The sequence below is a fragment of the Microcebus murinus genome, chromosome X, assembly GCF_040939455.1.
Source record: "Microcebus murinus isolate Inina chromosome X, M.murinus_Inina_mat1.0, whole genome shotgun sequence".
In the NCBI taxonomy this organism is placed as follows: Eukaryota; Metazoa; Chordata; class Mammalia; order Primates; family Cheirogaleidae; genus Microcebus; species Microcebus murinus.
In genome coordinates, this window is record NC_134136.1 from 62,525,083 (window position 1) to 62,546,377 (window position 21,295).

Sequence of the window (21,295 nt, forward strand, 5' to 3'; positions counted from 1 at the left end):
CCCAATCACCCTCGCAGAGCCCAGGGTAACAATCAAGGTAGCGGGTGAGACAGTGTCCTTTCTGGTTGACATGGGTGCTACCTACTCTGTCCTGCCTTCTTTTTCAGAGCCTACTTATCCTTCCCAGGTGTCGGTTATGGGTATTGACGGCAATCCTTCATGGCCCCCCTACTACTGGCCCCATAACCTGTCTAATAGATGACTGTTCCATCACCTATTCCTCCCTTGATATCCTCACCCAGCCTTTGGGCTCCTGGAGCCCACCCACTTGTACTCCAGTGGCTTATTTAGCCAAACAACTACACACCATAGTCTGTGGCTGGCCGCCTTGCCTTAGGGCACTGGGCGCGGCAGCCTCTTGCCAGAAAAGCACTAAAGCTTTCCCTAGGACAGTATCTACATGTCTTTTCATACCCTAGCCTTCCTAAACTCCGGAAATGGTCCCTCAATTAACTCTATACGATGAGTCTAAATTTGGGTGGCTTCTCCCAGGGCCCCCGGCCGTGATAAGCCATCTTTCTACCTGTCATGGTCTCAGCTTGGCCTCTTGCATTACAGCCTTAGGGCTCGTGGGAAGTGCCCTGGGCCACAGTGTCATTTCTCCCCAAGATTTTGCAGGTCGCCTACAAATCACCCTAGAAACCACTTCTTCCTCGCTGGCCTCACTACAAAGACAACTAACATCGCTGGCTCAGGTCACTCTGCAAAATCGAAGAGCATTAGATCTGCTGATGGCTGAAAAAAGAGGAACCTGCCTTTTCCTTCGTGAAGAATGCTGCTACTATATCAGTGAATCAGGCCTTGTGGAGCAGAACATAGACAAGCTCACCAACCTGAGTGAAGACCTGCACAACCGCTACCGCCAGGGTGTATCCCCCTTTGGCTGGATGCAGTCCCCTTTGGTTACCTACCTATTACCACTAATAGGACCCGTTGTCATCATCTGCCTAATTTTTCTCTTTGCTCCCTGTCTTTTACAGTTCCTCCAGCGCCGCCTACAAGAGTTGTCACGAGTGGCAGTAAACCAACTACTTCTTCATCTGTACTCCCCACTACCAACCGCCCCTCCACCAGCCAACCCCGGCCTATAGCCCCTAACTACGCCCCCTCCTAGCAGGAAGTAGTTAGAGCTGCGCCCATCATAACCAAAAGGCTGGAATGTAAGGCTGGTGGCGGGCCCCCTCCCTTCCCTACATCAAAAAAGAAAAGGCTCATGAGACCAGACCCGCCAAGGACAAAACTGCCAGGCCCCGCAGAGGGGAACCACACCCAGATGTCCACCTGGATAAAAATGTTTTGGCTCTTAGATTCCACAAATACCTCCAGCCCCTCATAAAATCCCCAGCGCTTCCTGCCAAAAGTCTCTAGCCAGGCGCAAAGGATATAAAAGGCCTCAGCCCCTTCAAACAGAGGCGACTTCTGGGGCCTCCCTCTCTTGGGGCCCCAGAACCTCATCCAGGAGTGTATAATAAAGCCACTGTGATTTGGCCCCCACTCTTTCTCTCTCTCTGTCTGTCTTTTCTTTTTGTCACCAAAAAACCTTACAGGTGCCCTACCTCTAAAAGTGTTTCACAGCCTTGAGGGCACATTGGAGTCACTTGCGTCTGCATAACGAAGGTTAAAGCCCCGAAAGAAAATACTAGTGATGCAATCCAAATTTCCTGTGTGGTGCAGTATCATTTGACCATGCTCAAACCATGTTCTGATGCATACTTTAAAGTGTCTTTAAAGATGACAGTGAGTGCTTCACTATAAAGCCACAGTCAGTCCCAGCTTCCAAGCAGAGATGGGCACAGTCTCTGTTTTGACGTCCAAGCAGATGTGAAACTGTGGCTTTTCCACAATGTCTATGGTATCATTTAACACTGAGCAGAAAGCCCTCGCTTAGAGTTGACCACAGAGCTCCCTGTGGGGTGGAGTAGGCAGGGAATGTAGGGCTATGGAGGGGTAGGTAGGGTGCCCTGAGGCAAAGGAAGTGAAAAGTTAGTGAGGTAGTGAGAAATGGGGGCTGGACATCTAGGAACCAGAGCTTGGGAGCCTGCCTTCATCCCCAGGGAAAGCTGCCCGCCTTCCAAGGCAGGCACAAGGCCTTCCCCGCAGAACCTCACAAATGAGACCATCGGCCCTATGAGATGCACGGGGTGGGCGGGGGGCGAGGCTGATTGGAAGTGATTTTCGGTTTGCTATTGCATTTCCGCCCTAGCTTTTGGTGGGAGGATCCATGAAGTCCCGCCCACCAGCCTGCTGCATCTTAGTGGCCTTCACCAAGCGCACTATGCTCCCATTGGCTGGAGATGGGCACGGGGTACATTAGCACTTCTGCAGTGGCAATACGGAGTCTGCAGCTTGTGCGAGAACCTCTAACCAAGGCACTTCCCCTGAGCATATGCTGTGCTCAGGGTGCAGCGGGAGGCAGAGATCTAGACTGAAGCAGGCCTTGCGATGTGGTGCCCAGGCTGCCCCGACTACAGGACCATGCTCCAGTTTATTTCCAGTTCTCTTGCCTTCTTCTGGAGGAGAGTGAACTCGGAGGTGGAGGGAGTGCAGCCTCTGAAGTTTTTGGAAGGTACACAACTTATCCCCCCATTGTCCCACCAGGGTCCTGCCCTTAAGGGTGTGTCCCACCGCCAGGCAGGGCCTCGGGGGCTCAGAAGGGCTCTCTGCATGCCAAGGGAAGCGCCACTTTGTGCTGGGGGTGGGCAGTCTTCGAATCCACACGTGCTGAACTTACATCGAGAATTGCCTGGGAGAGATGCCTCAAACTCTCCTGTCCAGAGTGAAGATGATGTAGGCAGAGAGCCCCCTAGGAGTCTGTGCCCCACCCTTGCATTTCCCCTTTGGAACTCATCTTGTATAGGTGTTATGTGAAGCACAACAGATTCCTTTTTATATTTCCAGTAGGAGTAGATCTTCCTAATTTCAAGGTAAATTTGATTTTGTTTCCCAAGTAGGCATATGTTTGAAGCCAAGTGGAGGAGTCATATATCTGTCATCCATAGGAGGGTAGGAACCACATTTAAGTTGTTCACTTTTGTATCATGAAAACCTGCCCCAGAGCCTAAGAGAATATTCGGGAGAGATGTGTGAAGGCATTTGCGTTTGGTGGGTGGGACTCCATAACACGTAAAAAGGTTTGCTGGGGTAGATTGCATACCTGCTCTGAATTACATTAATTCTAATTTGTGTCAAGAGCTTATATGTGCCAAGCGCTGGGCTAAGAGCCTTAAGGACATGCACGTGGCTAATACAAAAATTTCAGTGAGAGAGGTCCTAGTATTGTTGTGTTCATTTTACAGCCGAATCAAAGATACAAAAAGGGAAGAGAGGGGCACACAGCTGGTCTGTGGCCCAGAAGAATTCACACCTGGACATTGAGATCCAACAGTTATTTCTTACCTGATGTGCTCCCAGCCTCTTTAACGCACCTCCTGCTACAAGAGTGAATTCACAGTGTCTTCAGGCAGGTGGTGTGGAAGTGGCTACTCTTTTTTTTTTTTTTTTTTGAGACAGAGTCTCACTCTGTTGCCCGGGCTAGAGTGCTGTGGCATCACCCTAGCTTAGAGCAACCTCAAACTCCTGGGTTTAAGCAATCCTTCTGCCTCGGCTTCCAGAGTAGCTGGGACTACAGGCATGCACCACCATGCCTGGCTAAATTTTTCTATATATTTTTAGTTGTCCAGCTAATTTCTATCTATTTTTAGTAGAGACAGGGTCTTGCTCTTGCTCAAACTGGTCCTGAACTCCTGATCGCAAACGCTCCTCCCGCCTCAGCCTCCCAGAGTGCTAGGATTACAGGCGTGAGCCACCACACCCAGCGGAAGCAGTTACTCTTTGGTCAGCAGTATTCTCTCAGCAGGGACCTTGCCTTCCTGGTGCTGGAATCTCCATATAATTTCTCTGCCAGCAGAGTTTGAACCCCTGCAGAGGTGACTGGGTCTTAGCTTGATGAGTTTGCCAAAGGAGGCTGTTTCTTAGCTATAAGCTGCAATCTTTCAATGCATTGTACATTATTAGCTCTACTTTTACCAATGGGACCACACAGAAGATATACATTAATATATATTTTTTATTTCTCAGCAATATTTTCATGTGCCTATGTAGTAGTTGTCACCCTTGTCCCTTTCACTTTCTTGTAATTTATGATTTCAGCTAACAAATTGGATACTCTTCCCCAAATTTTCAGGATTTCCTTGTCTTTTTTTTTTTTTTTGAGACAGAGTCTCACTCTGTTGCCCAGGCTAGAGTTCCGTGGCATCAGCCTAGCTCACAGCAACCTCAAACTCCTGGGCTCAAGTGATCCTCCTGCCTCAGCCTCCCAAGTAGCTGGGACTATGGACATGTGCCACCATACCCGACTAATTGTTTCTATATATTTTTAGTTGGTCAATTAATTTCTTTGTATTTTTAGTAGAGATGGGGTCTCACTCTTGCTCAGGCTGTTTTCAAACTCCTGACCTTGATCAATCCACCGGCCTCGGCCTCCCAGAGTGCTAGGATTACAGGCATAAGCCACAGTGCCCAGCCTTTTCTTGGCTTCTGACTCCATAATCTATTATGATCACAATTTCTCCCAGCCATCCTGCCAATTTTCCCAAGTTTTTGCAGAGACACTTAAGGCACTGTAGTTTATAGTGCAGCTCTGCAGGCTGACTCTCTGGGTTCAGATCCCAAACCATGGCTTACTAGTTGTGTTTGTTCAGAAAAGAAATCAACCTGAGTGATTTGGATGCACATTTGGGCTACACTTGAATCTCCAGATCTCTTTATGTGCTTTGTCTGGTGGGATTCTCCAGATGCTGCTGTTGCTCCTACTGCTGCTATTATTGATAATGATGGAATTGTATAACAATAATGGATGCTTAAAGACTCTCTAGATACAAATACAATGGCAACTAACATTTATACTCTAACTTGTGGTAGGCATTCACAGTTCTAAGCAGTTTTCATGCATGTATCAGTTAATGTTTATAACAACCCTATTAGCCAGACATTGTTAATGTCCTGGTTTTACAGGTGAAAACAAGTTCAGAGAAGTGAACAGATGTGCTTATCATTATCAAGATGATAAGGGGAAGAGCCATGATTGAAACCAGAGCAGTCTGGTCAGTGCTCAGCAGAGACTCAGTGCTCTTCACTCTGTGTTTGGCTGCCTTGGGCATGGAGCTGCTGTGCTATACAGAGAAATGGTGAAGTCAGTCTTTCAACCTGGGCACTCTGCCTCCAGGATCCTATACACTTAACCACTCCACTCCACTGTCATTGTCATCTGTAGCACAAGTATAGCCCATTTTATTTCTTTTTTTTTTTACTTGTTTTTTTTTAACTTGTTTAATTGTTTTTTTTATTTCAGCATATTATGGAGATACCTTAAAGTCATTTTATTTCAATATTTCAATAATTGTCTATCACAGCTTCCTCTGGTAGGGCTTACTTGGAGTGTGTGTTTGCTTTTGAGATTAATTAATGAAACCTTTTGTTTGCCCATCTTTTAGGTGATGCCAGATTAAAAACTGTACAGGGAGTTGTGACAAGGTTCTTTGGTGGTTATGGCTTGATTGATGAGTCGATCTACTTTAGTAGTGATGTTGTGACTGGCAATGTGCCTCTGAAAGTTGGACAAAAAGTTACTGCAGTTGTGGAAGAAGATAAAATATCTCATGGATTGAATGCAATCAAAGTAAGAGTTATATGAGTTTGGGGGGCATCTTTATTCCTGGGAGAGGAGCTTTCAACCTTGCTTCTAGTTATTCAGCCTCTCTGAAGTGACCTGATATAGTAGATAGATGTAGAATGGAATTTGTTAACTTAACTGGATTGTGTGGGATGTTTGTTCTTATCTTTGTAATGGTTTCTGTTTATAAAAGTGTAAGTTGATATCTATTCTTCAGCATTTAAAGATGTGATTAACAATGATAGTCATTAGCATCTATAGTATCCTGCAACTTTTTTTGTTCCACCCAAGTAACAGATTTCTGCATTTGTTGGCATGTAATTACTAGGTGAACAAACATGCATTTTAATCAATTTTTAAAAACAGCTTTTATTGAGGTATAATTCATCTACCATAAGATTCTCTAATTTTAAGACACATTTTAAAATGACATTTTAGTAAATTTATGGAGTTGTGCAACTTTGTTAGTCCAGATACTTATCATTTTGATGAGTATAATCAAATTATACTTCAGGTCTATTGTGCGAATAGACACTGTCAGTAGTAGGCTGCGAGACTGCCTATTTGCCAGTATTGGCAAGGATGGAAATATTGTTATCTTTGAAATCTTTGGCAATATGGGAAGTGAGAAGCAGTCTCATAATTTTATTTGCATTTCTTTTTTTAATATTTTAATATTTTTTTCAAGATATTAAAGGGGTTCTTTTTGTTACATGTATACCTTGAATAGTGCTTAAGTCAGGGCTTTTAGTGTGCCCATCACCAGAATAGTGTTTATTGTACCTGATAGGTAAGTTTTTACCCCTCTTCCCCTCCCACTCTCTACCCTTCTTTTATTCCAATGTTCTTTACTTCTTTTTGTGCCCATCGTTTACCTCCCAATTATTGGAGAGTACATGGAGTGTTTGTTTTTCCATTACCGACATACTTCACTTAGGATAATGGTCTTATATTTGTTAATTTTGCATAGTCTCATATTTCTCACAGTGATTGTTCATTTTTCTTTGTTCTTTTTTATGCATTTTTTACTAACTGGGTAACTTCTAAATCTTTGTCTTCAAGCTCTTTAAGTCTTTCTTTGGCTTGCTCTAGCTTGTTGTTAAAGCTTTCTGCTGTATTTTGAAATTTCCCACATTACTCTTTCACTTCTTTAAATTCTGTTATCTCTATTCTAATGTTTCCCACTCCCTCCCTGCCTGGCAGGGGGAAGGGATAGGCAGCAGTCACAGATTTGACCCCTGGACAAAAGTAACATTCCTGGATTGGGATGTTATTAATACAATGGCACCAGCCGCAGCACCCAAGGCCGGCAAGCCAGCCCACCGTGCTTTCTCAGCAACACAGCTGCATAGCTGCCAGTCAGTCAGGTCTCTGTGTCAGTCCCCAGGCCTGCTGCGGTGGAGGGTCCCTCACACCACTCTGGTTGCTGTATCCTCAGAGGAAGCATGGAGTCCGGGATTTTCTCCTGTCCCTTTCCCACTTGTGGGTGCCTTCCCTAATTACCTCCTGTCCTGCTGAGCACCTCAACCCACTCCTTTCTTCTTCACTGCACTCCCTCCTGCTCTCTGTGGATTCACAGTGCTCTCACTCAGATAATCAATTCAAAGTTGGGTATCTATTCAGCACTTTGTATCTCCTTGAGAGCAGTGTTGCTTCTAGTCTGCCATCTTTTATTTGCCTTTCTTTAAGTGTTGGTGAGAGTGGAGCAACTTTTCTTAGAGCATTTTTTTTTCTTTTTTTAAGAAGCAGGGTCACATTCTATCACCCAGGCTGGAGTGCAGTGGTGTCATCATAGGTCACTGCAGCCTGGAACTCCTGGACTCAAGCAATCCTCCTGCCTCACCCTCCTAAGTAGCTGGGACTACAGGCATGCACCATCACTCCTGGCTAATTTTAAAAAAAAGTTTTAGAGACTGGGTCTTGCTATGTTTCCGAGGTTGGTCTCGAACTTCTGGCCTCAGGAGATCCTTTCACCTCAGCCTCCCAAAGTGCTAAGATTACAGGCATGAGCCACCATGCCCCACCACATCTCTCCTCTTATATGCTTCTGAATTGTTATGTACTTTTCTTTGAATAGGTTCTGTATATTTCCTGTAAGTTTATTTCACAGATTTTTAATATTTTTATTCTATCATCAATATATTTTTATTTAACTTATTTATTTAATTTTAAAAATAAACTTTTAATTTTAAGGAAATTTAAAATCATTATTAGTATATTTATATATTGTATTTTCTTTCTTTTTTTATAAATAAGATAGAAGTTTATTTGTCACACACATAATAGTCCAGAGAAGGGCAGGCAGGCCAGCCTGGCAAGAAAGCTGAGCTCATGAAATCATTAAGGGACTCATGATTCTTCTATCTCATTGCTCAGCCATTTATCAAACTTTTTGGTTTCAGAACTACTTTATCCTTTCAACAATCACTGAGGACTCCAAAGAGCTTCTGTTTATATGTGTTCTGTCGATATTTACCATATTCAAAATGAAAACTGAGAAATGTTTAAAATATTTATTTAATTCTTTCAACCATAACATTCTATTAGTTTCCTATTTCTGCTGTAACAAATACCCACAAACTGAGGGGCTCAAAACAGCATAACATTATTGACTTACAATTCTGAAAGTAAGAAATCTAAAATCAAGGTATTAGCTGGGCTGTGTTCCTTCTGGAGGCTTCAGCGGGGAATCCTATCCCTTGCCTTTCTCAGCTGCCAGAAGCTGCCTACACTGCTTGGATTGTGACCTTGTCCTCAAAGCCCATTGGTCCATCTCCAGATCCTTCATTACTTCCCTTTCTCTGCTTCTGACACTCCTATCTCCCTCTTCTGAGGATCCTGGGGGTCCCATAGTGCCCACATATATGATCCAGGATATCCGCCCATCTCAAAACCCTTAGCTTAATCACATCTGCAAAGTCTCTTGCCATATAAAGTAACATATTTATAAGTTTCAATGATTAGGATGTGGGCATTTTGGGGGGCGGGCATTATTCAGCCTACCACAAACATTAAGAAAGCCATTAATGTTAACTTGAATAAAAGAGACTTTTATGAAAAAGAAAACCTAAGGTTTAATGAGAAGAGTGACATTGTTTTACATTTACAAATCTCTTCCATGAATATTAATAAAAGACAGCTGGATTCTTATCAGTCAAAAGACGGCTGTTTCTGGGCTGAGGGTGGTGGCTCACACCTGTAATCCTAGCACTCTGGGAGGCTGAGGCAGGAGGATACCTTGCTCAGCAGTTCAAGGCCAGCTTGAGCAAGAGTGAGACCCTCATATATATTGTATTTTCAAACTAATTTTGCTTTCCTATATAGTGTAGTATTGAATTTTGTTATATAATTTGTTAGATGGCAAATTTTACTGAACTCTTCTTTGTGCCTTTTTTAAATGGTTGAGATGTACATTATTATTATTATTTAGAAGGCAATTATCAACTGAATGCTTAATATAAACTTTCTTAAAATTTGAACAGTTATATATATATATAAATAATACATAAATAATTCAAAGTCTAGAAGGATATAAAATTTAAAGTAAAAATCATCCTTCATGTTCCTTTGGGCAGCTTTTATTCTTTAGAAATAATGGGTTTTGTGGTTTTTACTTTTAGAAATAGAGGCCCTCTTTTCATGGATACCTGGATAATTTGCATAATATTCTTATATCTAGTCTTAAACTAGCAATATTGGCCAATATTTATTAAATTTGTATCATGAAAGATGTGAAATTTGGCTAAATTGCATTATACACTTCTCTGTTCCCTTTTATCAGTAGTGTATTAATTTATACAAACACATGCATGTGAACTTTTTTTTATTCTATAGGTTATCATTGTAACTTCAAAATCAACAAAGACAGATTTTTGAGATGTATGATAATATAGTACAATTACAGGGTCTTAAAAGGGGATCTTAGTATCTAGAAAATATAGTATTTACGCCTATTCAAACACTTGCTAGCCCTTTTAAACAGAATCTTATCAATTTTTGACTCCCACCAATTTTAAGGTACACCAATAATTTAATAATGGAAATTTAAAGTATGCATGGGTTATGGCTATCTTTTTTATTTCAGAAATGTTAAAATTTGAAACAAAAGGGCATCTAGGAGGTACAATGTACCCTCGATGATGGGTACACCAAAAGCCCAGACTCCACCACTATACAATATATACATGTAACAGAATTCAACTTGTACCCCCAAATGTATTAAAATTTAAAAAAAGAAAAAAAAGAAAGACTTGTTATAGCCCCTACCTTGTTTCCATTTTTATTGGAATGTATGATAACAACAGAGGCTTTGAAATATCTTAGTTTTGGTAAAGAAGTATCCTCTATATTACATTTCTAGATTTTTTTAAAATTAGAGGTGATGTGACCAAATGGGCTTCATCCCAGAGATGTAGGGGTGGTTCAACATATGCAAATCTATAAGTGTAATTCACCACATAAACAGAAGCAAAAACAAAAACCATATGATACTCTCAATAGACACAGAAAAAGCATTTGACAAAATTCAACACCCTTTTATGATAAGAACACTTAACAAAATAGGCATAGATGGGACTTACCTAAAAATGATACAAGCCATATAGGACAAACCCACAGCCAACATTATACTGAATGGGGAAAAATTGAAAGCATTTCCACTTAGAACTGGAACAAGGCAAGGTTGCCCACTATCTCCACTTCTATTCAACATAGTGCTGGAAGTCCTTGCTATAGCAATCAGACAAGAGAGCGGAATTAAGGGTGTCCAAATGGGAGCAGAAGAGATCAAACTCTCACTCTTTGCTGATGATATGATATTATATCTAGAAAACCCCAAAGATTCAACCAGGAGACTCCTTGAATTGATAAATAAATTCAGTAAAGTCTAATGATACAAAATCAGTACACACAAATCAGAGGCATTCATATATACCAATAATAGTCAAACCGAGAACCAAATCAAAGACTCAATTCCCTTCACAATAGCAACAAAGAAAATAAAGTACCTAGGAATATATTTAACCAAGGAGATAAAAGACCTCTACAGGGAGAAATGAGGCTCCAGGGGAAATAAGATCAAGGGAAGTTTATCCTTTTTTGTTGTTGTTGAGACAGAGTCTCACTTTCTTGCCTGGGCTAGAGTGCCATGGCGTCAGCCTAGCTCACAGCATCTTCAAACTCCTGGGCTCAAGCGATCCTCCTGCCTCAGCCTCCTGAGTAGCTGGGACTACAGGCATGCACCACCATGCCCGGCTGATTTTTTCTATTTTTAGCTGTTTGGCTAATTTTTTTCTATTTTTAGTAGAGATGGGGTCTCACTCTTGCTCAGGCTTGTCTCAAACTCCTGAGCTCAAGCAATCCTCCTGCCTCGGCCTCCCAGAGTGCTAGGATTATAAGCGTGAGCCACCACGCCCGGCCAAGAAGTTTCTTTTTTTATAGACAGGAGAGTCCAGAGTATGTTTGTGTATTGATTCATTAGAAAGAGAAAAATTATTGATATATGAGTAAGAGAAGCAATGACTATAGGATCAAAGTCCTCATGGTACAAGAGGGAATGGTACCATGTGCTCATTGGAGGGTCAGCCCTGGGTAAGGGCTTGGGTGACATCTCTCTATTGTTATAGGAGGGAAGGCAGAGACAGCCAGAACAGGTGCTAGGAGATTCATAAGGAACTCCTATGTAATGGCCTTTGCTTTCTCAGAGAAATAAGAGGCAAGGCATGCTTATCTGCGTTTATGAATTTTTCACTAATGGCCACAAAAATATGTGTGTAGTTAAAAAAATAAAATTGTGATGCAATCGTTTTGAGGTATAGATAGCTTTAGATTGTGGGAAGACATATTTACTAGGGAACTAGAGTAATATTATTGGGTAGTATTGAATGTTCATGTTATATTTATGCCCCTCATTGTAGGTGGACCTAGACAGTAGAATTTGGTGTTTTTATTTTTACAGCAGTCCACTTGTTGCAGTAAGGGAGGAGAATGGCTGGATAGTTGGGCTTTTATGGGCTTGCAGTTTTACCAGCTGAGAATGACGAAGTGAGTGAAATTCAAGAATCGATGATATTTGAAAGGGGAAAGAATCCGAGGAGGGAGAATAGGGAGTTTGACATGAAACTTCAGGGAAGTTTCAGTCTGCTGTATAAGTGACTCCACACAGGGAACAGAGAGATCAGAGGGTGCTACGGATCATCCACTTAAATACTGACAGAAGTGGTGGTGGATAGATAGTTGGGAGCCTGGTGCCTGATTCCTCAATGAAAGTGAATGAAAGGAAATAACCATAAAATTGGTGTTGATGGTTCCAAATACACTGATTGAGAAATGGAACTAGGCCATAAACTAGGCTATTCAAAAAAAAAAAACAAAAAAAAAAAACATGAACAAAAATGTATGCCTCCATGGATCAAGTTTCATTAGAAACTTTTTTTTTTTTTTTTTTTGAGATAGAGTCTCACTTGTTGCCCAGGCTAGAGTGAGTGCCGTGGCGTCAGCCTAGCTCACAGCAACCTCAAACTCCTGGGCTCAAGCGATCCTCCTGCCTCAGCCTCCCGAGTAGCTGGGACTACAGGCATGCGCCACCATGCCCGGCTAATTTTTTCTATATATATTAGTCGGCCAATTAATTTTTCTATTTATAGTAGAGACGAGGTCTCGCTCTTGCTTAGGCTGGTTTCGAACTCCTGACCTTGAGCAATCCGCCCATCTCGGCCTCCCAGAGAGCTAGGATTACAGGCGTGAGCTACCGCGCCGGCCCATTAGAAACTTTTGAACAAGAAATTCCACTACTAGGAGTTTATCCTGTATAAATAAATCAGGCAAGTTGGCAATGTAATAGGATGCAGGCCAAATGTCTAACTACGTGGAACTGAGTCTATAAATTATGTCACTTCCATTCAGTGGTATGCTATATTAGCCTTTAAAATAATGTTTCAACAGTCTGTTGACATATTTCTGATCATTTGATGATACATGAATAATATATATATAAATATTAAGTTTTCCATTAAAATGGTACATAGATATTTATGCATAGTAAAAACATCTGGAACAGGGTAAGCACCAGAATGTTGTCAGTGGTTATCTTTAGGTAGGTAGTGGATTTTTGGATTATGGTTTTTGGATTGGTTCTTGCTGTTCTGTGACCTTTTTTTGTATGGTGAACATGTATTATTTGTGTAATTAGAAAAACAAAATATAAAGGCCATTACATTTCCAATAAATATAAATTTTGGATGTTTACTTATTGTAGATAAATGAAAACTATAATTTGACTTGTCTGTTTTAGAGCCCTCCACCTCCCAGTTATTTTCCCAATTTATCTCACATTTCTGTCCCCCCACGTGCCCTAATCTAGAGTCTTATGGGTTTCCTCTCTGTTCCTCTAACTTGACTTGTGTTTTCTTTCTTCCCTTAATGTCTCCCTACTCCTTTCCCCAACCCATTTATAAGGTAAAAGCTTTTTCTTCTTTCATAGCCCACGTCAAAAACACTTCCTCCAAGAAACTGTCTTATATTCTCTCAATCTGAAATTGTCTTCTTCCTGGGTATTCTCAAAAACAAATTTTTGGACTTGTTTTTTATTATTTATTTCAATCTGCTTTGAATTAGCTACTTTTGTCTTTTATTCCCTTTGATTGTGAATTTCTGGAGGGCAGGAATAATGTATCTTTTATCTTTGAATCTAATACTATCACTGCATTAAATCTGGTGGATGTGCAAATAATCTTTTTAGACACATTAAAAAAATTTATGACTATATAACACATAGAGTGAACCCTAGTGTAAATTGCGGACTTTATAATGTATTATTATTAGTTTATCAATTGTAATCAATGTACCACACCAATGTTAAGATGCCAGTAATAGGGGAAACTCAGGGTAGAGGAGAGGGAGTATACGGATATTCTCTGTACTCTGCACAATGTTCCTAAACTACTCTTAAGAATAAAGTAAAAAGAATATGAAGCTCAGGCATTATATCATCAGCTCATGTCTATATGATGTGTTTGTCAGCTGAAATATATTCACCACTGTTTGTTATACTCCTTTAAACCATTTCTTGAACAATGATTTAAGCATGTTTCTGTCTTTAAACTTTTGTGCTTGAAATAACTATTTCTTTACCTTACAGGTGGATGCTTTCTGTGATAATTGCAATGATGATGGACGATCAGACTCTTATAGAAGAGTTTCATTGGGCTGTGTTACCTCTCTAATGGATAGGGCTGACTACATTAATCACACAGCTTACCTCTCTCTAGATGTTGTTTGTAAAGGTACAGTTTACATTGTTTAAAATTTAAAATAAAGTTTACCTGTTTTCTTAATTTTATCAGTTGGATTTGGAAATGATTAAAGGCATAATTTCTAGGGTCGAATTTAGAACATGCCTATTTGATGAGAGGATTTTAGTACTAGAACTACTTTTCCAGTATACTTGGCTCCAATCAGCAGCTTTTTATGTTTGAAGTGGACCTTTGGAGTTGAAAATAATGTGTAGCAAAGGACAGATACATAATTTTTTTTAAAACTCATGCTATCATATGTTACATTTTCATTTATTGGATGCAGATACTAATATTTGTGTAATTTTTGTTCATATAGGTTTTGCATTTCTAATCTAATAAAAATATTATGAATACACAGGGATACTATTTTAAAAAATACTTCAGATGCTTTAAAATAAGGTGTGGAGATAGTCTAGTGCCTTTCCGTGCATGTGTGTTTGTGTGTGTGTGTGAATTGCTGAATTCTATTTATAATTAGCAGATAAAACATTTTGTTGTTTTACACCTAAAGCAATAATATGTTAATTTGTTTATGCTATTTCAGTTTAATTCAGCTCAAGATAGAATGCTAGATACTGGTGAGACCAAGATACATTAGACTTTATCAAGCACTGCCTGTAAGTAGTTCATGGTCTAATTGGGACAGGCAGGTAGGTGGTGTGTGTAATTAATACAGTGTAAGGATGTGATGAGAACATTGTGACTGAGCAGAGCAGAGGGAATGACAGATTGCAATGGGGAAAATTGGGGAAGCCTGCCTGAGCGATGTGCTCTCTGATTTCGATTCTTCGCCCTCTGCAACTCCTTGCACTTGGCTGGATTTTGAAAGGTGAATAGAAGTAAGAATTTTGTACCTGTTGAAACAAAATCAGCTGCCATTTAGCTTGGCAGTAAAGGGGGAAGTTAGCTCAGCAAAAGGGGAAATTAGCTCAGCCACACCAGGCAGCTTTCTATTTTATTTTTCTGGGATGTAAAAGCCAGAAATTTGACCTTAGTTGTTAGCCCTAGAAGTCCCCAAAATGATTGTCTGGTGGCAGCTAGAATTTTATGATCCGTTTAGTCAGAAATTTGCAATTCTGGGGAAAAGGCTCCCATGATGGCTAAGCTTCAAAGGCAATTTCTTGGTCCCTTATGCTAACAGGAATTCCAGCATGCTAACAGGAAGTCACCACCAATGGCAGCCTTGCTAGGAGAATTCTCAGGATGGGAAAGACTTGACCATGTTTGTGATGCCAAGGGGATTGATTGAAGGTGTAGAAGAGAGTTAGGAACTATGTTTACCCCACAACAAATTCAAGTACATTTTTGCTCCATCAGTTTCTTAATTTCCAAGCACATCGTATTTACTATGATTCTTTGCTCCAAATTTGCATTTGTTTTACCACTGCAAAAATGGATAATTTTATCTCCAATGTAGGAGATACTCTTTGACTGAATTTACAATAGCATTCATACTAATGTCAGATATTTTACATCTGCCAGCAAGAACTTTCACTACTTTTGTGAATGCTCTTCAGCCAAATCAAGTTAAGTTTATTACTCATTTCAGTGAGGGAGAGCACACACCATGGTAGAACCATGGCATTTCTCAGTAAGAGATCATTAGGAAAAAAAACTATTATAGGAATTGGGATTTAGTTGGATGATTTGGGAAGGGTATAAGAAAGCAGAGGTTAGCTCTAGATTGAATGCTGTCACAAAGTGGGGCGATTGTATGATTGAGTATTTTGCAGGTGGTACAGTAGCCTTGTTTTTGTCTGTGCTTACACAGAATTCTGAAGTGACCTTGTATTGTTCTTTTTTTTTTTGTCATGGTCTTAAATTAATTTTTTTTCTGAGATTGTATCCTATGAAACTGTTTATGTCCAACAGGAAAACAAAATGGCCTGGCTATGAGTGTCAGATCAACCAATTATAATATTGAGGCTTAGCTGTGAACATCAGATCAGGTTTGGACATCGGGGGTTGATTTTTCTCTTTTTCACTTTGATTCCATGATTTGGATGGGAAGGATCAAACAGTTATTAGAATTCATTTAACTCTTTTTTTTTAAAGCATCTGACATTATTTAACTCTTTGCAAAGTTCTTATCCTAGTGGAGCTTACATATTAACAGCTGTTGCTTCACTTTTCCAATGTATACCTAAGAAAAATTGGAATAAAAAATTGTTGAAATTATGTTAAAGCAGATTTCAAAAAGCAATGCATCATAGAATTATATGTCAGTGTGTTTTTTGTAGCTTCCCGTGTTAACTTGTTGTTTGGGGGCACTGCCTTAAAATATCTACTAAGAAATGCTTCAACAGATTTGAGTCCTCTGGTTTTCCTGAAGCTTAGTGACATCACTATGGACCTCATGGTAAAGAGTCAATGTTGAACATTGTCTTAGTCTGCTTGGTCTGCCACACAGAATAACATAGACTGGGCTTAAACAACAGGAAGTTATTTTCTCACAGTTCTGGAGACTAGAATTCTAAGAGAAAGGTCTCATTGACTTGGTTTTTGGTGAGGGCTTTCTTCCTGACTTGCAGACAGCTGCCTTCTTGCTGTGTCGTCACATGACTTTAACTCAGCACACATGCACAAGGAGAGAGAACAAGCTCTCCAGTGTCTCTTTTTATAAGGACACTAATCCTATCAAATTAGGGCCCCACCTTTATGATTCATTTAACCTTAGTTACTTCTTTAGAGGGCCCATCTCACCGCGGGTCAGGGCTTCAACATATGAATTTGAGCCCATAATATACGTGCATAAGCCACATAGTCATCAATTTTCTTGGATAACCAATTTGTTACGCATTTTCCCTAAGTATGCATTCATCTTCTCATCTCATTGCTGTCAAAAGGGTTTATGAAAAAAATTTTAAAAGGTTGCCAAATTATCAAATAAGTAGTTACAGATTTACACCGTGGCAAGCGCGTTAGGACTAATCTCTACACTTTGTGATAGGATATCAGAGCTTCTCTTTTCCTGAAATGTTTCAGTATCCCACGTTTCCCAGTGACCCTGCCAGCTTGATGGCCTGGCAGAATCTTGCTCTTTTCAGGCCAAGACATGAGCCACGGCATGACAACCAGTCTGCCAAGAGGCTGGCTGGGTCAGGAGCATCTACTGTTTCTCCTATAGGTGAGACTGGTTGGAGTTAGCTGTCCCTAGCCACTCATATCCAAGAACACTTTGTTTTATTTTTTACATATTTGAAAGCAAAATTCAGACATATCCTGAATGCTTCAGCATGTGAATCATCAGCTCAAGTTCAATATCTGTTTAGTTTTTTTTCCTGAGATTCTTTGGGTTTTGACAAATGCACATGCCTTGGCATTACTTTCATGCCCTTCCCTAGTCAATCCCTGTTCCTGCCCCACCACCACCCCAAGCAAACATAGTTCTGGCTTTTTTTCCCTGCCATAGATTTAATTTTGCCCATTTGAGAATTTCATAGAATGAAATCAGACATGCATAATTGTTTGTGTAAGACTTTTTTGACTAAGAAGGTTTTATATTCATCTATATTGTTGTGTGTGCCTGTAGTTCATTTCATTACATCAAATATATCACAGTTTCTCCATTCTATTGAAGGTCATATTGGCTGTTAACAGTTTTTAGTTTTAATGAATAAAGGTGCTAAGAACATTTTTGTACAAGTCTATTTGTGGTCCTATGATTTTGTTTGTCATAGCTAATATGCTTAGGACTAGGACTGAAAGTCTGAGTCATACTTAATGAAAAATAGAAATCTAAGGAGCTATGGGTTGATATTTTAGATACAGTGTCCAGAGAAGGCCTTGAAAAGGTAAATTTTTAGTAAAAAACTAAAAGAGGGAAGAGAGGGGATGAGCTACATAGGGCTTTATAGGTCATTGTAAGACTTTGGCTTTGGGGGGGGGATTTTGAGCAGTGTTGTGATATGATGTGAATTATGTTTTAAGATGTCCACTCTGGCTGTTGAGAATAGGCTGTATGGGACAAGGGTGGATTTGGGAAGACAAGTTAGGAGTGTGTAGCAATAGTCCTAGTGAGTGATGATGGAGACTTAGAGAGAGTTAGTAGAAGTGAAGGCTGTTGTAAGGACTGATTTGATTCTGGAAATATTTTGGAGGTAGAGGCGAAAGTATTGGCTGATGGATTGGAAATTTGGTGTGAATGAAAGAAGAGACAAGGGTCACACAAAAGTTTTTTATTTAAGCAATGGTAAGGGAAGAGTTTCCATACTTGAGATGAGGAAAGACTGAGGAGTGAAATTGGGTGCATGAGAAGAATAGCAAGAACTCAGCTTTAGACATCATTTAAACAAGCATTTGGATATATGTATTTGAGGCTGAGTAGAGCTGCAAATCTATACCTTTTGAAGTTATCAGCCTATGAATATTGTATAAATCCATGCAAAAGGAATATGTATAGACAAAAAGTCAAAGAGAGAGCAAGAGAGAAGAGGTCTAATGCATGTCTTGGGTCATTCTAAAATTTAGTTGTAATGGATTGAGGAAGAACAACAACAACAACAACAAAAAGAATAAGAAGGGACTAGAAAATGCTGGGACATAGGGTATAGAAATGTTTAACTTTAGTAGATATTGCCAGCTTCCTGAGGTGGTTGTACCAATTTACACTTCCAATAGTGTAAATTTACACTTTCAATAGTGTAAATAGTGTATGAGAATTACATTTGCTTCAAATCCTCCCTGGTGCCTTTATATCTTGTTACTCACTTTTAGCTTATTATAAAAATATGCAAATATTTGTCTATAGTCATATAACAATATAGATAGAGTTCGCCCCCTGTGCATAACACCTGAGAAAATTGTTTCTTTCTTTCTGTAGCAGTATGTCCTATTGCTAATGCTACCACTAATAGCAATCAACATTTATTTGGTGCTGATTATGTGCCAGGTGCTATTCTATGAGTTTTATATGTAGTGATTATTTGTCTGTGCAACTCTATGTGGTAAATACTACTATTGTGTTTCTCATTTTTTAGACAACTGTCTCCGTGCCTTGGCACAGAGAGCTTAAGCACCTTGACCAAGGTTGCAATCTAAGTGGTGGTGTCAAGATTTGAATGCAAGTAGCCACATTCAAACTTGTGTTCTTACTGTGTACTTGATTGCTTCTCCCTAAGGAGTTATGAATGTGACCAATTGTTTAATAAATATTGTGCTGCTCCCCAAAAGATTGGCTGTGATGCATTGTTGACACTTTTCCTCATTTGACTTTGTTAAATCAATAGAGGAGAATCAATGACTAAAACTTTATAAACTTCCTTTCTGACAGGAAGATTTATAGGTTAACTGTTTTAAAATGTTCAAAATCTACCTTAGATGTAATAGAAACTATTATAGGTTATTATAATGTAAAAGTAACTTGTGAAATGTAACATTACCAAAAATAAGAACTATTCCAACTCAATTTCTCTCCATGGCTGTTTTAGGTTTTGAGCCTTATCAAGGTGACCGGATAGAAATTGAGTTTTACATCCATCCAGGCACACAGAGCAGGAAGGCCCTCTCAGTGAAGCCTCTGAGACATAAGCATGTACATGAGGTAGTTTGTTTATATGTTGCATTTGTCATTCTTTTCTGCTTATCTTTCCTTTAGTGATAACTTCTGCTGCTCAGGATTCTATTTGGCATGTTGGGAAACCTAAAATAAAATATATTCTTTGCCAAAGGGGAGCCTATGTTCTTATTGAAAAGGCTGTATTTATGAAAGGAAATAATTAGAGAATAATGCTGAACACACATATAATTAAGGTCTAAATTATGTTGTTTATTTGAGAGGCATTAAAATGTTTTGAGAGCAACAAAAACAGAAAACAAATCATGCTTCAGGGAATCATTGGGAAAGAATGAATGGAGTGGGACATGAGCTTACCAGTAACAGCTGGGTACTGGAGACTGAAAATGAGTTGGCACAATGGTGAAGATGAAGGAATGAGGTTGGAATGTGACCAAGGAAGTAGAGAAAAAATGATAGTCTATTTACTTACCACCACATTCCTTTCTCACTCAACTTCTTTCATTCTCTCTACCTTAACTACAGAGGTTATTTATTTTATTTATTTATTTATTTATTTATTTATTTATTTATTTATTTTGAGACAGAGTCTCGCTTTGTTGCCCAGGCTAGAGTGAGTGCCGTGGCGTCAGCCTAGCTCACAGCAACCTCAAACTCCTGGGCTCAAGCAATTCTGCTGCCTCAGCCTCCCGAGTAGCTGGGACTACAGGCATGCACCACCATGCCCGGCTAATTTTTTCTATATATATTAGTTGGCCAATTAATTTCTTTCTATTTATAGTAGAGACGGGGTCTCGCTCTTGCTCAGGCTGGTTTCGAACTCCTGACCTCAAGCAATCCGCCCGCCTCAGCCTCCCAGAGTGCTAGGATTATAGGCGTGAGCCACCGTGCCCGGCCTAACTACAGAGGTTAATAATGGCCATTGTGGGTAATATTAAGAGTAGTGTTTCTAATCAGAGACTCGAGCCCCATCCCCAGAGATTCTGACTGAATTGGTCTGAGGTGGGGTCTGGGCATGCATATTTATGCAAAGCACCCCTGGTGTTGCCAGTGTGCCAGCCAGGTTGGAAATCACTGACAGAGATCGAGTAACTTGCAGGTTAGAGCCAGAATGAGAAGGTACAAAGCTTGTTACAGTGTGTTTGTTATGCTTTTACATAATTATTTCCATTATTTACAATTACAGGTTTATGTTACTAGCCTCCATGGAAGAAATGGGGTGATAGATGATACTATCTTTTTTACCTTGGATTCTCTGAAACTTCCTGATGGATACATACCTCAAAGATATGATGTCGTCAATGCCGTCGTGGTGGAGAGCATTCAGTTGTGTTATACTTGGAGAGCAGTTTCTGTGACCCCAGTGCAAAGGTCGTAATAACAAAACATTTTTATTCCCTGTACATCTTTTCTTATATAGACAGTACAGGGCCTGGTTCAAATGCGTTTTGAAAAAAACTACATTCATAAACCTCAGAAATTATTTCAAATACAACTTTTCAAATCCTGAGTAGGTTGGTTAAATGGAATGTGTCTTCTGCAGAGTGTTTGGTATTTCTCATGATTGATTAAAGCCATTTTAATCCCTTATAATATCATGTTCATGCTTTTCTCTTTTTAGTGGATTTGTTTACTTTTTTTAAAAAATGAATCTATACTCTTTTTTCCTTTGCCATTTTTTAAGAACACATTGTGCATCATAGGTTTGTTTTTTTTGTTGTTGTTGTTTGTTTGTTTGTTTTACTATTCTGAGTGCATTACAGATCCAGTGGAATCACCCACTGGACCTGTAAGGTGGGGTTAGTTACCCACCTT

The 21,295-nt window shown here is 39.8% G+C and overlaps 1 protein-coding gene across 1 annotated transcript; it reads left to right on the forward strand.

Moving 5' to 3' along the window:
* Nucleotides 1-2,442: 2,442 nt before the first annotated feature.
* LOC105867690 (cancer/testis antigen 55-like) lies at nucleotides 2,443-20,858 on the forward strand. Its single transcript, XM_012758011.3, has 5 exons — nucleotides 2,443-2,566; nucleotides 5,493-5,677; nucleotides 13,809-13,953; nucleotides 19,395-19,507; nucleotides 20,667-20,858. The coding sequence occupies exons 1-5, from the start codon at nucleotides 2,443-2,445 to the stop codon at nucleotides 20,856-20,858; spliced, it is 759 nt and encodes a 252-aa protein (XP_012613465.3).
* The last annotated feature ends 437 nt before the right edge of the window (nucleotides 20,859-21,295 follow it).